This window comes from Sciurus vulgaris (genome assembly GCF_902686455.1).
Source record: "Sciurus vulgaris genome assembly, chromosome: 1".
Classification (NCBI taxonomy): Eukaryota; Metazoa; Chordata; class Mammalia; order Rodentia; family Sciuridae; genus Sciurus; species Sciurus vulgaris.
In genome coordinates this window covers 35,701,044-35,723,907 of record NC_136461.1, presented here as the reverse complement: position 1 = coordinate 35,723,907, position 22,864 = coordinate 35,701,044, and the positions used below count along the sequence as shown (strand labels likewise).

Below are 22,864 nucleotides of genomic sequence, written 5' to 3'. Positions count from 1 at the left end.
TACACCTAAGGCGGCTTTGCTAAGAAACATATCCTTAGTCACTCCAGACCCAAATATATTGATATAAGAGTTTATTCAAAAGATAAGCTTCTAAGAGAACTTGAAAAGTATGCTAATTTATTCGACATTCCCCTAGCGTATTTCCCTTTCTTACCCATATCGCCTGTGGAGCTGTCCTAACTGCTGACCTTTTCAAGATGGCGGCCCGCGGGTGCCATCCTTGGGCTCGCGCACCTCCCCAAGATGGCGGCGCCCGAGGCCTGGCGCGCCCGGAGTTGCTGGTTCTGTGAGGTAGCGGCGGCAACGACCATGGAGGCCACGTCCCGGGAGGCGGCGCCAGCGAAGAGCTCGGCCTCGGGCCCCAGCGCTCCCCCCGCCCTGTTCGAGCTGTGCGGGCGGGCGGTGAGCGCCCATATGGGGGTTCTGGAGAGCGGGGTGTGGGGTAAGTCGCGGGGTGAGGGGCTATCTCTGGCATCGAGCGGGGGCGGCCCAGCGGCCAGGGGGCGAAGGGGGCGAGGCCGAGAGGCCCGGGGCAAGGCCCAGCCCCGGGCACTGGAAGCTAGATTGTTGGGTCGGAGCTTGAATTCTGTGACTGACAGGGCTGGACAGAGTAAAGACCGAGACCAAATAAGCAAGTGGACTCTCATCGTGGCCTGGCCGGGGGGCGCCGGGGGCGAGGCGAGGAGGCCCGGACTAGGGCAAAGCCGGCAGGACTGGGGCGACAGAGGCGGGACGGACGGGCCGGAGCCGCGAGCACCGAACTGACACTCGGCTGGACCGAGCTGAGGAGTGTCGGAAGTCTAACCGACGGGGCAGGGATGTCCTGGCGGACCAGGACAGGGGCAGGGGGCCGAGGTTGGCAGGCCTGGCCCGAGGCAAGGAGACCAGGCCCCGGGCCACCTGAACTGATTGACTGCCTGGGGCCTCTGGTGTCTACTGGGCACACCACGGGTGCGGAGACTCGGAGACTCGGGAGGCTAAGCCGATGGGAGTGGGTGGAACAGCGGGTTGGAGAGCTAGGGTTAGGGGCTGGGGAGAGGCCGAAAGGCTCGGCGCCCGCGGCCTGTCTAACCGCCCAGGGCTGACGGAGCGCACCGACGACCCGGGCCTCACTGCTAAACTGACCGAGTGACCGGCAGAACAGGGAGCACCGGAGGCCACCGGGATGGGCCCCAGCTGCGAGGAAGGGTGGAGAGCGGGTAGAGGGGGCCCGGAGCGGTTCAGCAATCGACGGAGGCTCTCAGGCTTGCCGGCGGAAAGGGTCTAGGAGGCCCCAGGCGGGACGACGGCCTGGGGAGCCCGGACTCATGGGTCGGAATAGGAGGGGGCGCGTCGCGGCCAAGAGGCCGTGATCTGAACGCGAGTGAACCGAGTCCCCAGGTCTGAGGACGCCAGGGCTGCAGGGCCGAGCCCGGGAGGAGGGTGGGCGGGCGGCCTGAGGCGCCAGAGTGAGCGGCGGGGAAGGGAGAACCGGCCAGTTGGGCTGGTGGGCCTGGTAAGGGAGGAGAGGAGGCCTGCTACCAGATGAGCACGCGGAGGCCCTGCTGTGGGGTGGGTACCGCTAGCCGCCGCTGGGCAGCTGAGGAGAGAAGCAGCGAGGACTGGTAGTAGAGAGAGAGAGGGGAAAGTGAGGGCCCTGCGAAGCAGACCTGGCTGCACCCGGACAGGAGAGGCCTTGGCCTGACAGACTGGTGGTGTGAGGGGGTGGGGTCCAGAGGCAGGCTGAAGTCGGGCGAGGAGGTCTCAGGCCCAGACCCGGGAGAAGGGTCGGGGGTCGTGGTGGTGGTGGGGCTGAACCTTGGACTGTGTGGGGGAGGGGTGTGCCAGGAGGCCTCTGGGGTGGTGGCAGCATCTTTGCCAGGAGGAAGGTGCTGGTCAGGTCAGGTGTGAAGGCTTGTGGCCCCAGGGTAGGGGTTTGGGTTACCCCATGAGGAGGTGGCCTATGGAAAAGGCCCTGAAGTTTGGAAAGTGGTCAGGGAGCCCTTGGTGGTGGGAGTGGACCACCAATACCGAAGAGACCCAAGTGCCCTTCTGGACATGTTAGAAGTCCTCAGGCCCCTTGAGAGGAGGGGGTTGGGGAAGCCCTGTGCCAGCAGCTGAGAAAGGTCAGGCTGACCCTTGGGAAGTGGAAGAAAAGCTTCAGTGGAGCTGAGCAGCTCAGAAGTCTTGGGAATGTGAAAGGTCTGCCTGCATCAGCCTGGAGCTTCTGGGATGCTAACCCTGGCTAGAAGGCAAGACAGGGTATGAAGGCTGTAAGTTGGGAAGAGGAGGCAGTTAAAAAAAAGGTATGGGCTGGAAGCAAGGAGGAACCTAGCGTAAGAATGGGGAAGGGAAGAGCAGAGTTTGTGGGTAATAAAAGATGAAAATTTCTGTGGCGTGAGAGGGGATGGGTAAACAGAGGGGAGCAGATTGGAGGAAAAGGGGATAAGGCTCTGGAGGAACTTTTGTGTTGCCTCTTTCCCCACAAACAGGCGACAGTTTCTTGAATCTCCTTTTTCCTCTTCTTCCTTCTCCCACCTCTTCTGTACATGCCTTCGCCATTATTACTGGTTGAGCCCCCAATGTGGGCTAGGAAACTGCCAGGAAAGCCTCCCTGGAGGTAGTGCACTAATACTGATTTGTATAAGGAGGCATGAGTAGAAGTAATGGGAAAGGGTACTGTGACAAAAGTTAAGTAAAATAAAGCATATACGTTGAATATCAGGGTGTGAAGTTTAAATTGTATCTTGAGTGCAGTAGAGAGCCTTTGAGGGTTTTGAAGAGGGGAATGTCACTACCAAGAGCAGACTGCAGAGAGACTGAAGTCAAGGAAGGCAGTTAATCCATATGATAGGTGATATGGCCTACAAAGTATAATAGTAGAGGGAATTAATACTAGTAGTATTAACAGTAGAGGAAATTAATCAATCAGATTTTTGGATTTCAAGATTCAGTTATTCACAAGTAAAGATAAAAGTGGATTATGGAGGGCTGGGGAGATAGCTCAGTTGATAGAGTGCTTGCCTTGTAAGCACAAGGCCTGGGTTCAATTCCCAGCACTGCAAAAAAAAAAAAAAAAGTGGATTATGGAATGGCTGTTTTGGTATACTCCAAGATCTTAAACTCATTCTTGATAGCACAGAGATGATATTGACATATTATTAGTCAATATTTAGTCAATATTTATTATGGCCAGGCATTGTCTTAAAAAGTACAAACACAATCTCCTTCAACCTTTTAACATAATGATGTAGTCATTATGATCTTCATTTTAAAATTGAGAAAGCTGGGCTGGGGGCGTGGCTCAATGGTGGAGTATTTGCCTATCAAGTGTGAGGCCCTGGGTTCTGATTCCCAGCACCACAAAAAATAAATAAAATTGCAGAAGCTGATTCTTAAAAAGTTTACATAATCTAAGAATTCACAATTAACCAAGTAATCAGTATTTCACCCAGATTTCCAAGTCTAGAGAATAAACCCTTTAGACACTATACTATAATCCCTCCCAGAAAGAAACAGCTGACAAGGTCAGTTTGTTTTGTTTTGTTGTTGTGCTGCTCTACCACTGAGCTACATCCCAGCCCTTTTTATTTTTTGAGACAGGGTCAAAGTTGCCCAGATTGGCCTTGAACTTGCAATCTCCTGCTTCAGCCTTCTGAGTCATTGGGATTCCAGGCATTTGCCACCACACCTGGCCAGTTTTGTTTTTAAGACAGTAAATTTAGAATGGAGAGACTAATTGTCTCTATTCTTCATAGCAAAGTACTAGTTTGGGTTAGTGGCCCAAAGGGTGGAAGTGATCATTCTGGAAGGGAATTCAGCAAAGTTAATAAAGAACTTGTGATAGTGGAAAAATGAGCAGTTGATGCCCCGAAAATGGCGAGGATATTCTTGTTGGAAAGAATAGCATGACAAAGGCACAGAGGCAGAAAACAGTATAATACAAATAGGTAAAAAAGTAGTTTAGTGTGACTGAAATATAGGAAGCAAAGCAGGGAGCTCAGATTAGTAGGATAGATTATGAAGAACTTTTATCACACATATTCAGTAGGATTTTTAGATTTTTTTTAGTTTTTAGTAAAGTGGGAATGAACCCAGGGTCTCACACATGGTAGCCTCAATAGGACCTTTTTTTTTTTTTTTTTTTTTTTTTTTTTTTAATAGGACCTTTTTAATGCAGAATGTTTTGTTGTTATTGTGTAGAAGTGAACTGACCAGCTCCTAAATGAGCATGTCTGCTTGTTCTGTGGGATTATCTCACCCTTGCCCCCGAAATTCCAGCTGCCAACTGCGTGACTGAAGATAAGTGGACTAGAGTTTGGAAGAGATTTAGGTTAGCTTCTCCAGGTTCCATTTGTCAAATGAGAAGTCTACCCTTCTGTTTTCCTTTCCAATAGAATATATAATTCTTGGAACCCTGGGGGGAGGGAAAAGTAAACTTTGTGTTTTGGTTTTTGTAGCCCTCCCAGGCCCAATACTTCAAAGCATCTTACCTCTGCTCAATATATATTACTTGGAGAGGATTGAGGAAACTGCCCTTAAGAAAGGTGAGTATCTTTCTGTCTTGTTCTCAGTCAGTGATTGTGAACAAGGCACCATGATGTTTTTCAGGTAAATATTATACATTGATGCCTGCATAGAATGTCATGTTTTTCAAAAAGTGCCCTCATACCTACTTTCTTATGATTCCCTGCAGTGTCCTGTGAAACAAAGAACAAGTATATGATATCTGTTATTCTGATAAAAGTGCACACCATAATTAATACCAAAGTCAGAACTATACCCCAGATCTTCTGATAGTGTATTTTACCAAGCTGCTGCTCCTCATTGGACATATCTGTTAACAGCTTAACATTTATCTAACTCTGATATGCCAAGCATTATCCTAGAGAAATTCATTAAGTCATTTAATCCTTTCAATGATGCTATGAAACAGCTATTATTACATTTTACAGGTGAGGAAACAGGTATAGAGAAATCATCTTGCCCAACATCATGCAGCTAGAGTACAGTTTGCTGATATTTAAACCCAGGCAGCCTGTCTTTAGGGCCAGTGCTCTTAACCACTCTGCCATATTACTCATGAAGCTGGAGGACAACATGAAAGGCTGATGTACTTTACTCATGGTGTTCAGCAAGCAGCCAAAGTAAGTGTGCTATTTCTGTCTACAGGCCTCTCCACTCAGGCTATCTGGCGCCGACTATGGGATGAGCTGATGAAGACAAGGCCTTCCAGTTTGGAAGTAAGTTAAGGTACCAGGTAGAAGTCTAGCTCTTGCACAATGAAAGCAGGAACAGCGCGTAAACACAAGCCTGGAACTCGTAAAGTTTGGGGAAAGGGATGACATGGATTTAGGAGGAGGGCTCAGATGGTTTATCACAAGGTTTGGCCCATTTGGCATTTGTCACTAAATTGTTTGCCCACCATGTTGGCAAGGAACACAAAACTGGGAAGGGTATGACCACAATAGACAGCAGAGCCAAAATTCCTAGAGTTCTGGACAGAGTTGGTGCAATGGTCCAATATAATTAAATGTAATTAACAGAACAAACCAACTCTTGAATCAGTCCAAAAATTTCTAATTGCATGGCCTCAAGGGTCGAGGATAAAATAATCTGGCCTAGAAGCAGTTTTTATAAAAAATATTAAGGGACTTTAGCCAACATTTTGCTGAAGCCACTCATAATGACTGTACCCTGAGCTCTGTGAACTAATGTAAATATAATATAGGATGAAAGACTAGGGGGATGATAGTCCTGCCTGGCTCTGTAATGGTCAGGCTATCCCTGGAATATGGAGAAAGAAGTAAAGCACATGATGTAATGGTCAGGCTATCCCTGGAATATGGAGAAAGAAGTCAAGCACATAATGTGAGGCACATTTGGAAGATGATATGTTATTCCTGGAAAAGAGACAACTTGGTAAACATGCACCATCTTGAAATATATGAATGATATCACATGAAAGGGTTAATAGACTGGTTCTGGGTGAAACCTAAAGGAGGACACATTTTTGCCAAATCAAAGGTAAAGCTTTTAAACTCTTTAAGATTATTGGTGGGGCTGGGGTTGTGGCTCAGTGGTAAAGCACTTGCCTAGCATGTGTGAGGCACTGGGTTCGATCCTCAGCACCACATAAAAATGAATAAATAAAATAAAGGTATTGTGTCTATCTACAACTAAAAAATGAAAAAAAAAAAAAAAAAAAAAAAAAGATTATTGGTGGTGAAACAAGCAAATTCCAGAGATGATAAGCTTCCCATCACTGAGTGTTCAAGTGTCTGGATAACTACTAGACAAGGGTGTTTTATAGGGAATTCAGCATTATGAAAGAGGTTGGACGGGATAAATTTTAGCATTCCTTTTAACCCTGAGATTCTGTGTACTGATTCAGATATAAATCACTGGAGCTCTTATTTAAGCAGACTGTCTTTTGCTGCTCCATGATTAGGTGACAGAACAGATATAGTTCAATGAGTATTTATTAAACTTACCATATACCAGATCTTACCTAGCTATCAGAAGTGCAGACACAGTCCCTCATCTTGAGGACTGTGGGAAATCTACAATAAATCAGGAATGATAGGACACAAGGAAGCAGGAAGTAGAAGGAAAGGGAGTAAGAAAGTAAGTCTTTCTTAGGAAATAGTGCTGCAGCTGGGCTTTATTTGATTAATGAGGACAAATGACAAAAAAGGAGATGTAAATTGGAAATTTAATTTTAAATTTCTGGTGATGCACTGGATTCAGTAACATTCAGCCCCATATCCTTCAGTTTTTCCACTTCCAGATCTGGACTGAAACCCTTAGTATTCAGCATAAGGACACTGAGGCCCAACAAAATCCTCAGATACTAGACCTTATGAAGAAAAGAAGTGGAAGTAAGAATATTAGAAAACAGTAATGGCTTTCTGCCATCTTTAAATAACATCAGATTCACTTTGTCTCTATATTTCACAAGCACTATGATTGACCAGGAGGTGATGAAAATTGTAATCTTTCTCTTGGAGAAGGCCTTTTTTTTTTTTTTAAAGTTTGTTTAAACATGACAGTAGAATGTATTTTGACATCATACATACACGGAGTATAACTTTCCCATTATTGTGATTGTACATGATGTGGAGTTAACACTGGTCATGGATTCATATATGAACATAGGAAATTTATGTCCAATCCATTCTTATGTCTTTCCCATTCCAATCCCTTCTGTTCAATCCAGTGAACCTTCACTCCCCCAACCCTATTGTGAATCAGCATCCAAATAACAGAGAACATTAGCCCTTTGATTTTTTGGGATTGGCTTATTTCACTTAGCATGATAGTCTCCATTTCCATCCATTTACTGGCAAATGCCATTCTTTATGGCTGAGTAATGTTTCACTGTGTATACGTACCACATTTTCTTTATCTATTCATCTGCTGAAGAGCACCTAGGTTGGTTCCATAGCTTAACTATTGTGAATAGAGCTGCTATGAACATTGATGTGGCCTAGTCACTATAGTATGCTGATTTTAAGTTGTGGGATAACTGGGTCAAATGGTGGTGAAGGCTTTCTTTATACAACATTATCCCAGGATACTGGGATACTGAAAAAAATTTTTTGTTATCCTGTTTTCTTGGCTCAGAGCATTTCAGAACGTTTAGGGTGCCTGCCTGGGTTTGGTGGCCCAAGAGTTACTTAGGCAGAGGTCTTGGCTTAGAGCATATCTGTTCCAGATGTCTTTGCTTCCCACTTCTGCATGATAAGAGACTTTCATCTCACTTATTCATGATTCAGAAACACTTATCAAGGACTGGGGGTGTGACTCAGTGGAAAAGTATTTGCCTAGCATGTGCAAGGTCCTGAGTTTGATCCCCAGCATCACACACAAAAAAGTGCCACTTATCAAGTACCTACTCAGTTTCAATCACTATGCTACATCCAATATATATTGCTTATAAAGCAAGAATATTTCAAAACTATGTAGTACTAGTGTTTATAAAGATATCTGCATAATATAATACTGTGGGGAAATTCACTGTATTGAAGGGTGATTCAGTAAAAGGTTCTTTAGCAACTGGTTAACCATTTAGAAAAAATTCAGGGTCTCATTTTATAACATGCTCAAATAATTTTGATTAAAGATTAAATTGTAATAAGTAAAAGCACAAAACAACTAAAAAAGAATAAAGGTGACTCAATTTCTAATCTCAAAATGCAGAGAGTGCTAATTATTAAATGGGCAAAAGCAAAAAAGAAAATATGGGGGCTCAGGTGATAAAGCTTTTGTTTAACATGTGAAGCCCTGGGTTCAACCCCCAGGAAAGAAAATATGGACTTATTTAACCACATAAAAGGCCAACACTATAAACAAATTTAAAAAAATAAACTGGGAGAGAATATTAGCAAAACAAAAGGATGCAGAGAATAAGAAAAAGATAAACATCCAAAGGGTAAGATTTTAGAAGTTGGATATGGTGGTACACACTTGTAATCCTAACTACTTGGGAGGTTAAGGCAGGAGGATCACAAGTTTGAGGCCAACCAGAGCAATTTAGCAAAACCCTATCTCAAAAAAGAAAAAAAAAAAAAAAAAAAGCAGCCAGGTGCAGTGGCACATGTCTGTAAACCCAGCCAATTGGGAGGCTGAGGCAGGTGGATCACAAATTCAAAACCAGCCTCAGCAACTTAAGAGAGACTCAGTGAGACCCTGTCTCTAAATAAAATATTTTAAAAGGATTGGGTTCAATCCCTGGTACCACAAAAATGAAAAAGAAAAAAAGGTCTGTGGATATAGCCCACTGGTATAGTGCTTGTCTAGCTTGTGCAAGTCCTTGAGTTCAATTCCCAGTACAGCAAAAATAAAAATAAAATAAAAAATTGAAAAGATCTGAACAAATCACAAAATACACAAAAATCTCTAATAAAGTAAACATTCAAATCTCATTGATTTTTTTTTTTGTTTGTTTGTTTTAAAGGGAAGTAAACAGGGTGTGGTAGTGCAGGCCTATAATCCCAGAGACTCAGGAGGCTGAGGCAGGAGGATTGCAAGTTCAAGGCCAGTCTCAGCATCAGCAAGGCCCTGTCTCGAAATAAAAAATAAAAGGACTAGGATGTAGTTCAGTGGTAAGGTGCCCCTGGGTTCAATCCTCAGTATGGTTAAAAATGAACAATACTAAATGAATTATTAATGTGGTATATCTGTATTTTAAAAATGACAAAATCACATTCTAAAAATATTTAGTTGTGCATGATGGCACACACTTGTCCCAACTACTTGGGAGGCTGAAGTAGAATGTAAGCCCAAGAGTTTAAGACCAGCCTGAGCACATAGTGAGACCCAGTGTCAAAAAAAAAAAAAAAAAAGGCAAAAAGTAAACCAAATATAAATTTTAAAAATATTTAAATACATGGTAGTTTAGCTGGGCACTGTGGCACATGCCTGTAATCCCAGCAACTGAGGAGGCTGAGGCAGGAGGATCAGAAGTTCAAAGCCAGCCTCAGCAATTTAGCAAGGCCTGTCTCAAAATGAAAAAAGGAGGACTGGGGATGTGGCTCAGTGGTTGAATGCCTGTGGGTTCAATTCCCAGTACCGAAAACATAAATAAAAAATATAAAGGCTGGGGGTATAGCTCAAAGGTAGAGCTCCTCTGGGTTACATCCCCAGTACCTCTAAATATATACATACATACATGGTGGTATAGTGTTAAAAAAATCCAACATTTGAAACTTCAAATTGTCTCAACGTTGTAAAAACATGTATATAGCTATTCACATGTATATGCATACTCTAGAGTTGGTTTACACATGACTTTCTGGTCTGCTTTTGTATCTTTCCAAAAACAATATTTCTGTTACCAGTTTGTGAACATTTGGTGGCTCTAACAATTTAGCAGAAGAAAATTTAGCCCAGTGATGTATGCCTTTAATCCCAGTAACTCAGGAGGATAAGACAGGAAGATGTCAAGTTTGAAGCCAGTTTCAGCAACTTAATGAAACCTGTTCCAAAATAAGGGCTGGTGATTATAGCTCAGTGGTAAATGGTTCCGGGGTCCGATCCCCAATACCCCAAACACATAAATACATTTTTTTAAAAAACTAATTAGCTGGATGAAGTACACACCTATAATCCCAGCTACTTGGGAGGCTGAAGCAGAACTGTGTGAGCCCACATGTTCAAGACCAACCTGAGCAACAGACCTTGCCTTAATTAAAAAAAAAAAAATTAAGGGCTAGGGTTGTGGCTTAGTGGTAGAATGCTTGCCTAGCATGTGTGAAGCACTGGGTTCATTTCTCAGCGCCTATATAAATAAATGAATAAAATAAAAAAAATAAAGGTGTATCTACATCAAAAAAGCATGTTTAAAAAACTAGCAAGGTATGGTGGCAAATGCCTATAATAATCCCAGCAGCTTTGGAGGCAGGAAGATCATGAGTTCAAAGCCATCCTCAACAACTTAGCGAGACCCTGTCTCAAAATAAAAAGGGCTGGGGATGTGGCTCAGTGGTTAAATACCCCTGGGTTCAATCCCTGATACCAAAGAACAGAAGAAAAAAAAAAAATTGGCCCTCCCTAGTTTGTATACATGCTACCTCCTCCCCAACCATGCCTGAGCTACCAGCCCTTTGAGAATTGACTAATATTGTGTTGGTGAGCACATATCACTTCTCATTGGCAGTGCCTCATTTCCTTCACACTCACACAAAACAAAGTGTTTAAATACACTTTGCATTATCTGAGTTATAGTTCACAAAATGAGTAACTTGGTCTAAGTTATGTATTTTTCAGCTTTGACATTTTAACATAGATTCTTCTAAAAAGTGGTGATAGAATAAAAGGCTGTGAACTGTTCTCTTGTGAACTAATTCGTGAGAAGCCACTGAGATAGCTAACTTTACATATTTAACCCTCATAACAGCCCTATGATATTGCTATACTTATCTCCTTCACTTTACAGATAATGATGCTAAGGCAAAAAGATCTCAGTGAAATAACTTGCCTACTTGTCTGCATTTACGAATGTGTGACAATGAGTCCTACCATCATGTACAAATATAATGCCTAAGTTTAGTTAGTGAATGGCAGACCCAGAATTCAAGTTGAAGCACTCTGACTCTAGAGAGCATGTTTCCTATCACTGTCATGCTTCTCACTGCAGTTATGTTTGAGGCATTCCAATTGCAAGTATTCGGGTTTTTTTTTTTTTTTTTTTTTTGTGGTGCTGAGGATCCAACCCAGTGCCTCATATGCTAGGCAAGTGCTGTACCACTGAGCTACAGCCCCAGCCTGCAAGTATTCTTTACCATTGTCTTCATTAATCATTAACATGTCAGGAAGTGTTTAATAGTTATCTAATCTACATTTCCCCATGCCTTTTATGCATAAGCAACCACAGTATCTTGTCAAAGTCCAGATTTTATAATAACCATCTATCTCACTTGTTAAGTTGAAGCCTTGTTACCTGCAGCTGTTCTTCAAGAATGGGCATATGAACCAGCAAATCTGTCAGAAAGGTGCTAGAATGAAATAGGTCCTAAAGGACTTGGGGAATACCCTTCTATCTCTACTTAAAATCGAGCAGAGGGGCTAGAGATGTAGCCCAGTGGTGGAGTACTTGCCTGGTATACGCTAAGGCCCTGGATTCAATCCCTATTGCCATGAAAAGAAGATGATGATCAAAGGTCTGGTTTCCAGCATTTTCCTGCTCCTCTAATGCCCTGCAGCTGGTGAACAAGGACCTTCTGTTACTGCCACAGGTAGCTCAAGCACTAGGAAGTTCTAATTATTACCACAGCAGGCAGAGGCTAGGGTAAAAGGAATGGCACTTGCCAAAGGAGAGTAGAGGCCTACATTCTGCTAAAAACCTCATGAACTGGGGGTCTCTATGATATGGAGGAATGTACGGAGGTAGGATTAAGACAAAAAGAAATGTTTGACTTTTGGTCTTGGGAACCTTAAGCCATTACTGCCTTTGCTTTGGGCTGAAAAAGGACCCTGCTGCTAAGCAAGTCCATTTCACATTGTCCATCTGGGCAATTAGCTTCTTTAGCTACAGCAGCAGTAATGTTTATTTTGTATTTTACAGTTTACAAAGTGCTTTAACTTGTGCTGTCATTTAACTTCACAGTAATCCTATGAAGTAGGCAGTGGTATCCACATCAAAGAGAAGGAAAAGGGTCAACACTATAGTCAGCTGGGACCTGTATTGAATTTGGCAGGCTTCCCCCTGCATCTTAGGAGAGGATGAGGACCTAGGGATGGTCTTTAATTCTGGAGATTGTTATCCCTCTTGTCTCAGTGTGCCCTTTAGAGTTAGGTAGCAGTCCTTCCTAATCTCTGATACACCTCAGTTATCTGGGGGAAGTTTTTTTTTTAAAAAGGTGCCTGAATCTTACCTCAGATGTTCCATACAGAATCACCAAGTTTGGGTAACTGACACACGAATTTTTTTGAGGAGGGGAAAAAAAGTCTCTACAGGAAATTCTGATATGTGCCAAAGGTTGAAAATTCCAAATCAGAATAGAATGCTGAAGTCCCATGTCCATCAAAGTAAATAACTTGCCTTGGAGAAAACAAATCTAGGATTAGATTCTTCTCCCTAGGAACTTCTAATCTAGTTGAGATAAGACATGTGCAGGGCAAAGAAATCAAACACCCTGGGACAGTATACAACAGTTTAAACTTAAGTAGTCAGAGAAATCCTAAAACTAAACAGTCTTAAAGAATGACAGGTTAAACTGGGCTCACTGGCACATGCCTATAATCCAAGCTTCTCCAGGGGCTAAAGCAGGAGGATCAAAAGTTCAAAGCCAGTCAAAGCACCTTAAGGAGACCCTGTCTCAAAAAATAAAAAGGGCTAGGGATGTGGCTTAGTGGTTAAGCATCTCTGGGACCAAAAAAACAAAACGAAACAGTCCAGCATGGTGGTGCATACCTGTGACTCTGGAGGCTGAGGCCAGCTTCAGCCTAGGCCCTAAACAATTTAGCGAGATCCTGTCTTAAAATAAAAAAGGGCTGGGATTTAGCTCAGTAGTAAAGCACTCCTGGGTTCAATTCCCAGTACAAAAAAAAAAAAAAAAAAAAGAACATGTTAGTTTTTTAGGAAGCCTGTTTCATCCATCAACAGAAAAACATTTCTGGCAAACATGAAAGGATGTAGAAGGTGTGGGCTGGGCACAGTGGCACACGCCTCTAATCCCAGCTATTTGGGAGGTTGAGGCAGGAGAATTGCAAGTTTAAGGTAGCATGGGCAACTTAGTGAGACCCTGTCTCAAAATTGCTTAGGGCTGAGGAGCCCTAAGCAATGCAGGAGACCCTGTCTCAAAAAAAGCCAGGTGGGTGGGGCTGGGAATGTAGTTCAGTGGTACAACACCCCCAGGTTCAATCCCCAATATCACAAACCGGCAGGGGGTGCAGCTTAGTGAGAAGTGTGCCCAGGTGCAGTTTACAGCACCATTAAAAAAAAAAGGGGGGGGGGGTTTGGGTCAGTGAGGTGATTGAATTGACCAGAGCAAAACATTCACATGAGACATGAACAAGATGTGGGAAATAGTTAAGCTTCTCTGATAGCCATGTAGTGGAAGGCCTTTGCTGCCAGGCTGAAGAACTTCAGATTGACTTTATTCATTTATCTATTTAGGTCCTGGGGATTGAACCTGGGGGCTCTTTACAACTGATCTACATCCCCAGCCCTTTTAATTTTTTCTTTTGAGACAGAGCCTCACTAAGTTGCTAAGGCTGACTTTGAATTTGAATCCTCCTGCCTAAGTCTCCCAAGTCACTGGGATTACAGGTGTGTGCCACTATGCCTGGCTTCAGATAAATATTAGATTGTAAAGAGATACTGGGTGTATTAAAGCAGAATAATGCATTCAAAGTAGTGTTTCATGAAGAGGACTCCAGTGGGCTCATGCAAAGTAGTTTCTGAAGGGGGAAAGGGAACATAGTAATTGGGAAACTAATGAAGTGGTCAGATGTGCAGTCATAAGGAGCTAACCAAAACTAGTGGTGGTAAAAATGGAAAGATGGGACTGGGGATATAGTTCAGTTGGTAGAGTGCTTGTCTTACATGCACAAAACCTTGGTTTCAGTCCCCAGCACCATTAAAAAAAAAAGAAAAAAAGAATGGAAAGATGCAGTTAGGTTCTAGACACAATTAGGATTTGTGAAATGCCATAGCAAGAAAATGGTCTCTGGCTAGTAGTGTGGCACACACCTGTAAACACAGCTACTCATGAGGCTGAGGCAGGAGGATCACAAGTTTGAAGCCAGCCTCAGCAAGTTAGTGAGACCCTGTCTTAAAAATTTAAGAAAGAATGGTCTCTGAAACCAGATTTCCTATATTCAATTCTTTGTGCATGTGGTACTAGGAATTTAACCCAGGGGTACTTTACTACTAAGCTACACCCCCGGCCCTTTTTTACTTTGAGACAGGTTCTTGCTAAGCTGCCCAGGCTGGCCTTGAACTTGTCAAGATCCCCATGCCTCTGCCTCCAAAGTTGCTGGGATTACAGGCATGTGTCACCATCCCCAGCTGGGGTTCAGATTTCCACTTACCCATGTGATGACACTACCAATGATAATTTCTTTGTGCCTCACTTTTCCTTTGTTTTTTTTTTTTTCAAATTCAAATTTTTAGTTCAGTTGATGAAAAGAAAATGACTCCTGGACTGGGGATATAGTTCAGTGGTAGAGCACTTGCCTAGCATTTCTGAGGCCCAGGGTTCAATCCCAGGCAACACACACACTTTCTTGAATCAAGCTTCAAGTAACCATCCAAAACAAAGTTTCAACTTGATTAAAACAAATTATTCTGTTTCTCAGGCAAGCACAACATACTTTGCTCTATCAGAAAGCTAAAGTGATTTTTTTTTCCCCATTCAGGGAATAGAACCCAGGGACATTCTACCACTAGGCTACATCCCCAGCCCCCATTTTTGAAAAAAATGTTTTTAGTTATAGATGGACTAAATACTTCTGCTTTATGTGGTGCTGGGGATTGAACCCAGTGCCTCATGTACTAGGCAAGCAGTGCTCTACCACTAAGCCACAATCCCACCTCAATCCCTAGCCCCTGTTGAGGCAGGGTCTTAAGTTGCCCAGTCTGGCCCCAAATTTATGATCCTCCTGCCTCAGTCTTCTAAGTAGCTGAGATTGCAGTTGTACACCACTGTGCCCAGCTAAAATGCTCCTTTCATTCATTTTGTGCATCTTCGTTTTCTTATAAAAACAAGGCTGGTAGTAATACTACACACCTCAAAGATGTGATTAAATGAATGTGTGTCACGTAGAACATTGCCTGGCTCAGTGAGTGCTCACTAGTTTGCTATTGGAAGAAACTGGGGTAAATTTCATGGATGACACTCAGTATCACGGCTGTCTGGCATGTTCTCTCCTTTCAGAGTGTTACCTGTTGGCGAGCCAAGTTTATGGAGGCCTTTTTTTCCCATGTTCTACGTGGAACCATTGATGTGTCTTCTGATAGGCGTCTTTGTGACCAGCGCTTCTCACCTCTTCTGCACAGCTCCCGCCATGTCCGGCAGCTCACCATCTGCAACATGCTGCAGGGTGCAACTGAGTTGGTGGCTGAGCCCAACCGCAGGGTTCTGGAGACCCTGGCCAGTTCCCTGCACACCCTCAAATTCCGCCACCTGCTCTTCTCTGATGTGGCTGCTCAGCAGTCACTTCGGCAGCTGTTACATCAGCTTATTCACCATGGGGCTGTCAGCCAAGTGTCACTATACTCATGGCCTGTGCCTGAGTCAGCTCTTTTCATCCTTATCCTCACCATGAGTGCTGGTTTCTGGCAGCCAGGCCCTGGTGGCCCACCTTGCCGCCTCTGTGGAGAGGCCTCCCGAGGCCGGGCCCCATCCCGAGACGAAGGGTCCATGTTGCTTGGCTCACGCCGGCCTCGCCGGGATGCTGCAGAGCGATGTGCTGCAGCCCTCATGGCCACCCGGCGGAAGAGTGAAGCCAAGCAGATGCCTAGAGCTGCACCTGCCTCTCGGGTAACACGCAGGAGCACACAGGAGAGCCTCACAGCAGGCGGGACAGACCCTAAGAGGGAGCTGCACCCGCCAGCCACTTCCCATGAGGCTCCTGGTACCAAGCGGCCACCCTCTGCCCCAGCTACCACCTCCTCTGCCTCCTCCTCCACATCCTCATCCAAACGGGGTCCAGCTAGTTCAGCCCCACAACCTAAGCCCTTAAAGCGTTTCAAACGAGCTGCAGGGAAGAAGGGTGCTCGCACCCGTCAGGGGTCTGGTGCAGAGTCTGAAGACCTGTATGACTTTGTTTTTATTGTGGCTGGTGAGAAAGAGGATGGTGAAGAAATGGAGATTGGGGAAGTGGCTTGTGGAGCTTTGGATGGATCAGATCCCAGCTGCCTAGGGCTTCCAGCACTGGAGGCCTCCCAACGATTCCGCAGCATCTCCACCTTGGAGTTATTCACAGTTCCTCTCTCCACGGAGGCAGCTCTGACACTATGCCACCTGCTGAGCTCCTGGGTGTCTCTGGAGAGCCTCACACTCTCCTACAATGGTGAGCACCCTGGAGGGGCAGGGTTGGGCTTGGATCTCCCAGCAGCACTGTGTGCCTAATCATTAGGGGGAAACTGGGAATATGATCAGGAAGCTGGACGTGTAGTTCACTGTGCCTCATGGGGGACAGAAGGCAAACAAAAACAGTGGCAAGCTGGGCATGGTGACACATACCTGTAATTCCGGCAATTTGGAAGGCTGAGGCAGGAGGATTCCAAGTTTAAGGCCTTGTCTCAAAAAAAGGGGAGAGGGGATACCCTGAGAATATAGCTTAGTAGTGTGTCCCTGGGTTCAGCCCCCAATAAAAACAAAACAGTAGCAGACTGTCAATGTTGAGAGGAACATGAGGTCTATAGACTTGGCTTATTGTTGGAAACAGGGGTTCTGAGGAGTAGTGAGACAAGTCAGATGCAGAAGCAATCCAAAGGCAAGTTGGACAATATAATGTATGCAGACCTCGCCAGGGTTTGGGTTGGATCCCATTAGTCACATTGAAGCATCTGTCTGGACATGATGTGGAACAAATTTTTTTTTAAAAGACCAAGTTGCAAGGCAGTCCTCAGTTCTTCTTTCCCACCTTCTATGTTCAGCTAGTAAAACTTCAACCTTAGGTAAAAAAGCAATCTGCCTACATTGCTACCCACTGCTGGAGAAAAACCACACACCTGTGCACATGGTGCTTACATTCATGGGCATCAACTTCATAAGAACCCAGTTTGTAACATCAGCTCCCATCCCTGTGCCACCACTTCCAAGCCCTTCCTCTTTTCTCAGATGATCTTCCCTCCTACTTCACAAAATAGAAGCCATCACACCTGAACTCCTTCAGCTTATTTTTAACCATTGCATAAACTCTTATCCTTTTCTCCTTTACCATAATGGAAGAGGTGAAGAAACTTATCTAAGGTTACTTCTGTTAGTGCTCTGGACCCATTTCTCCCACCTTCTTAAGGAGACTTGCTTCTAAATACCTTAAGTAATGACTTTTACATACTATTTAGTATATGTTTGATGTATTTTAAGTATCCTCAATATACCAATTTAATCCTTACAGCCATCCTATGAGGAAGACAGATGCAGTGGTGCATGCCTGTAATCTCAGCAGCTCGAGAGCCTGAGGCAGGAGGATCTTGAATTCAAAGCCAGCCTCAGAAACTTAGTGAGACCCTGTCTCTAAATAAAATATAAAGAGGGTTGGGGATGTTGCTCAGGGGTTCAACACCCCTCAGTTCAATCCCCAGTACAAAAAAAAAAAAAGACTTGTCCAGGACAACTTAGGTAGTAAAGTCGAAGAACCAGGAATGAAGCCCAGATAACCTGACTTCAGAATCCATGCTTTTAAACCACTGTGTGCTGTCTCCATTCCACTGTCTCCACCAAAATCTACCACTATTATCTGTCTTCCTCTACATCATCTTAACTATCTCCACTTCACTCAGCCTATTCTAGCTTTATATATACCCCTCAACTATATTGAGAAGGACCTGGGTCACCAAGTTCCTTGTTACTAGATACAACATTACTTTTCAATCTTCATCTTACATAGTCTTGGCAGCAATTGTTATTAATCATTATCTTTGTGAAATACTTCTACTACCTCAGCAATCCAAATGTTTTCCTTCTCTAAATGTTACTTTTTAACGTTCTGAGTTCCTCACAGTTCTCCCACTTTACACACTCTTTCTGGACAATTTCATCCATTCCTGTGACTTCAGTGGCCAACTGTCAATGATTCCTCATTCTGACATTAGCCTAGATCTTCCTCAAATTCCAGACTCATTTATCAAACTACCAAACATCACCACTTCATAGCCCACAAGCCCCCTTTTATTCACGTCCAACCTGGATGTACCTTCTATATATTGATCTTCCTTATTTCTCAATGACAGAGTTGACAAAGTTGCCCAATGAAACCGGGACTGTGTCTCCATTACATATATATTTGGTCACATTTTTCTCTCACATCCATTTATTTCTCTACCCCTACATCCATCACTTGGGTTACCATTATTCCTTACCTTGGTTTCAACAGTTCCTCCAGACTCCATTTAGTCCCTGGTGCATTGCAGCACAAGAATTCTTCCACACATGCAGATTTGACCTTGTCAGTCATCCAAAAACCCTTCCATGGCTTTGTTTCCCATACTTTATTTCAAGGGTCATTTGTTTTCACTCCTGCTTACCTCTATAGTTGTACCTTGAATGCTTCCATTATAGTTTACACACCCAGCTGTAACAAATATTTTTCAGTTCTTAGAACCATATCACACTCCTTCAGCCTTCTGTATGTGCTGCTTTCTCTGCCACAACCACTCTTCTCCCTTTTCTTAGCCTGTCTCCTTTGTATTCTTTAGGACTCAACTGGAAAGCCCTTCCTGATAATAAGGCAGTCTAGGTGTTAAGCACCCAAACCTTTGTACTTTCATCGTACTCTGCTCTCCCAGTTCCATCATGTTTTTATCAAAATTATATAGGCAAGAATACGTGCTGCTTACTAGTGTCTGGCATCCCCCCACCCTGCAAAAAAAACAAAACAAAAACCCCATCTCACACTTAGTTACTAGATAAAGCTTAGATGAATAAACAATCAACAGGAACCAGCACAGTCCAAGGGAAGATGAGAAAGGGAGTGGGTTCCAAAGATTTTTCTGGGTCCTATTTACTGTGGAACATGGTTATCATTTTTGTTTTTTCCTGTGCTAAGGATAGAATCCAGGACTTTGCACCTGCTAGACAAGAACTCTTATCATTGAGCCACATTCCAACCCAGATGTGGTTCTTCCTCTACTCCAATCTCACTCAATGAATCTTCTAATGTATTGTTTGGTCACTGTTACTCTCCTACTCAGTTTATACCTGCTCCCAAACGCCTATAAGAAAGTAAACCATCTCTTTAGCCTAGCTTTCAGGACCTCACAACATGGACTTTACTGTCCCACCCCCTAGACCTGTTTCTTGAGCCCCAATCTAGCCAGAAAAGCCTTCAAATTCATGCCTTGTCTTCTAGCTGTGACCCTTGGCTGTATCTTCTTTCTCTGTCCAAAATTTTATTCAAGGCCCAGCTTCTTCAAAAAAACTACTCAGAACCCAGGAATCTAGACTTGTCATTCCACTGCTAGCCACATGCCAGCCTACCACATTGTCTTTTGTTTTATGACTCTGCCCTGACTGGTATTTCTTGAAAGCATAACCCAGCAGGCATCACTTTGCTGGTTCCCTGAGGAAAAAGCAAGACATGGACAAGTAATTGAGACAACTTTTTAAAAATTGGATCCAAAGCTCAAAAAGATTTGGTAGTAATGGAAATATCTGAATGTCTTCTGAATATTACTGTTGACACTCCCCCATGACTGACTCTTTCATGTTGTAGGCTTGGGTTCTAACATCTTCCGCCTGCTGGACAGCCTGCGGGCCCTGTCAGGCCAGGCTGGATGTCGCCTCCGTGCCCTGCATCTCAGTGACCTGTTCTCACCACTGCCCATCCTGGAGCTGACACGTGCTATTGTGCGAGCCCTGCCCTTGCTGCGGGTCCTCTCTATTCGTGTCGATCACCCAAGCCAACGGGATAACCCTGCAGTGCCAGGGAATGCAGGGACCCCTAGCCACATAGTTGGGGATGAGGAGATACCAGGTGAAGTTCTATATGTGTATGCACAGATGTATCTCCACACAAATATGCATGTGCATTTGTGTGGGGAAGTGGGGGAAGACATCCACTCCTGGTCTGCTTTCACTCACTCCTGGCTGATCTGGAATCTGTTCCCTCTTTGGAGGCTACCATTCTTTTAGATAACCTTGGGCTGAACAGAGCTCAGATCACCATAAACACAGAAGAGCGACCATGGCAGTAGTCTGAACCAAGAACCAAACTCACTTTCAGGCCAATTTAGGTCCCCCTGCTATACGTTCCCTTAGTCCTTGTATGTCTTTTATCTTCCCAAAGTACCTACCCTGTTATATCTGTGTGTCTGAGTGATTTAGTCTACCTAGACTAAAAACTCTATGAGGGAAAGAACCAAATCTCTATTTAGTGCTTTATTCCCAGAACCTAGCATAGTGCCTGAAACTCAAGCCAAATAAATGAATAAATTATTTTCTTAGTGAATCCATTAAAGAGGGGATGGGACCTGCTATGGAAGAGAGGTAGAGATGACAAGCAGCAATCATCTCTCCCTTTCACATCTAGAAAACTGCCTGGAGCAGTTGGAGATGGGATTTCCACGAGGAGCCCAGCCAGCCCCACTGCTTTGCTCAGTTCTGAAGGCCTCAGGTTCTCTGCAGCAACTGTCCCTGGATAGTGCCACCTTTGCCTCTCCCCAGGATTTCGGGCTTGTGCTGCAGACACTCAAAGGTAGGATCCAGCCAGAGGAAGAGGGACAGGCAGAAATATAGTATTGCTTTCTGGAAATATTAAGGTTGGCCCATGGTCTCTGTCTCCTATCCAGAGTACAACCTAGCCCTGAAGAGGCTGAGCTTCCATGACATGAATCTGGCTGACTGTCAGAGCGAGGTGCTCTTTTTGCTACAAAATCTGACTCTTCAAGGTAAGTTCCTAATCCAGAACCTAGACATTCTTCATTCTCATTGTGGTTCTGCTACTATCTCAGTGAGTGAGCATACCACCGTTCCTTTCTTCACCTTGTGTCCTCAACTATAAAAAGAACAGAACCTGCATGAACTTCCTTCTCTAAGTCCCAAACTCAACTCCTCCTCTACAAACATTGAGAAATTACTCTTTTAGAGTATCTCACCCAAAAGTTTTTCTTACTTTTTAGGGACTGGCAGAAATAGTGGTGATAGGGAGAAATAAAGGTGTTGTGCCAATCTCTCCTCATAATCTTGTCTCTAATTCCCACCTCTGCAGAGAGGGTGGTCATTGGATGTAATATAGAGAGAGAAGGAAGTGCATGGGGAACTGAACATACAGGAACATTTAGGCTTAATCTCTCATTTAAATCCTGATTTAGATCCAGCCCTGCCTGCAGTTTTGGACAAATTCCTTCCCCTTTCTGGGTTTCCATAAAATGTTTGCACACCTTGGTAGGGCCACCTGGGGCAGGAGGGGCAACACCAGTCCTAAAACAGCCATTAGAATTTACTCTTATTTCTCTTGACAGAAATTACCTTCTCCTTCTGCCGTCTGTTCGAGAAGCGCCCAGCCCAATTTCTGCCTGAGATGGTGGCTGCTATGAAGGGCAACTCAACACTGAAGGGCCTTCGGCTGCCAGGGAACCGCCTGGGTGGGGACCAGACCCTAGGGAGGGAGAGGGGAAAGGAGCCAGGCCTTTGACCTAGAAACTCACTGGGTACAGGGCACAAACCTCTCCACTGGGAATATGGGGGTTAGAATATAAACATTTATGTGCTGGGCTTTAAGAACTCCCAGCCAGAGTTGGGTTGGAATACCCATGTTCCCAGTTCTTGGGTAGAGGTAATGGGCACTTCTCCCCTTCTATCCAGGCAATGCAGGCCTGCTGGCTCTGGCAGATGTTTTCTCAGAGGATTCTTCCTCTTCTCTCTGTCAGCTGGACATCAGGTACATGGCAGCGGGCAGGGAGGGATGGGACCACAGGGATATCTAACAGGGATGAATTGCTTCCTGGATATCTAATCCATCTCATCCCTACCAGTTCCAACTGCATCAAGCCAGATGGGCTTCTGGAGTTCGCCAAGCGGCTGGAGCGCTGGGGCCGTGGAGCCTTTGGTCACCTGCGTCTCTTCCAGAACTGGCTGGACCAGGATGCAGTCACAGCCAGGGAAGCTATCCGGCGGCTCCGGGCCACCTGTCACGTGGTTAGCGACTCATGGGACTCATCCCAGGCTTTTGCAGATTATGTCAGCACCATGTGATGGGGCCCATACCTCACAGGTCCATGCTCAGTACCATCAGCTTGCAGGGGCTGAGGCATGGGCTGCCCAGAATCCCCAGTCACCAGTTCTTTCTCTTTCTGCCACCTTTTCCCTCTTTTTTCCATCTTCCCTAGCACTGAGGTTCTGGAGGCCTTGACAGGGCCCAGCAAAGACATTCTCACAGCTGGGTTTAGAGCCTTTGGGCCCCTTACTCAAAACCAAGAACCCTGGCCAAGAGATTACAGTGGTAATCACTATCACTGAGGACAGCCCCCTCCTGGGGTCCTGCCTTCCCACCTCAAGCAAGTAACCAGGCTTTAGAAAAGTATAGGAATGCCCACTACCAGGCCTCTTCCCTCCTGGGCTTACCACACTGCTCCCAGGCCTCAGTCCCTTTCATACCTTTATTCCTTTCTTTTTTTTAACCAGAAAAGTTTTTCTTATAAAATAAATTTTGGGCAAACATCATGCAGCCCTTCTTGATGATTTTCTCCCAGAGAACAAAATTCAGCAGG

At 44.6% G+C, this 22,864-nt stretch overlaps 1 protein-coding gene across 3 annotated transcripts; it reads left to right on the top strand.

Annotated features, from left to right (window-relative positions):
• Nucleotides 1–183: 183 nt before the first annotated feature.
• LRRC41 (leucine rich repeat containing 41) lies at nucleotides 184–22,817 on the top strand. 3 transcript variants are annotated; one of them, XM_079115909.1, is made up of 10 exons: nucleotides 184–442; nucleotides 4,440–4,526; nucleotides 5,152–5,222; nucleotides 15,363–16,500; nucleotides 19,870–20,130; nucleotides 20,686–20,850; nucleotides 20,945–21,043; nucleotides 21,617–21,739; nucleotides 21,960–22,035; nucleotides 22,130–22,817. In XM_079115909.1, exons 1-10 carry the CDS (start codon nucleotides 244–246, stop codon nucleotides 22,347–22,349), a joined length of 2,439 nt encoding a protein of 812 aa, XP_078972035.1. In that variant the 5' UTR covers nucleotides 184–243; the 3' UTR covers nucleotides 22,350–22,817. The 3 variants fall into 3 exon arrangements, with proteins under 3 accessions (XP_078972035.1, XP_078972036.1, XP_078972037.1); XM_079115910.1 differs by lacking the exon at nucleotides 184–442 and adding an exon at nucleotides 513–951; XM_079115911.1 differs by lacking the exon at nucleotides 184–442 and adding an exon at nucleotides 982–1,551.
• The last annotated feature ends 47 nt before the right edge of the window (nucleotides 22,818–22,864 follow it).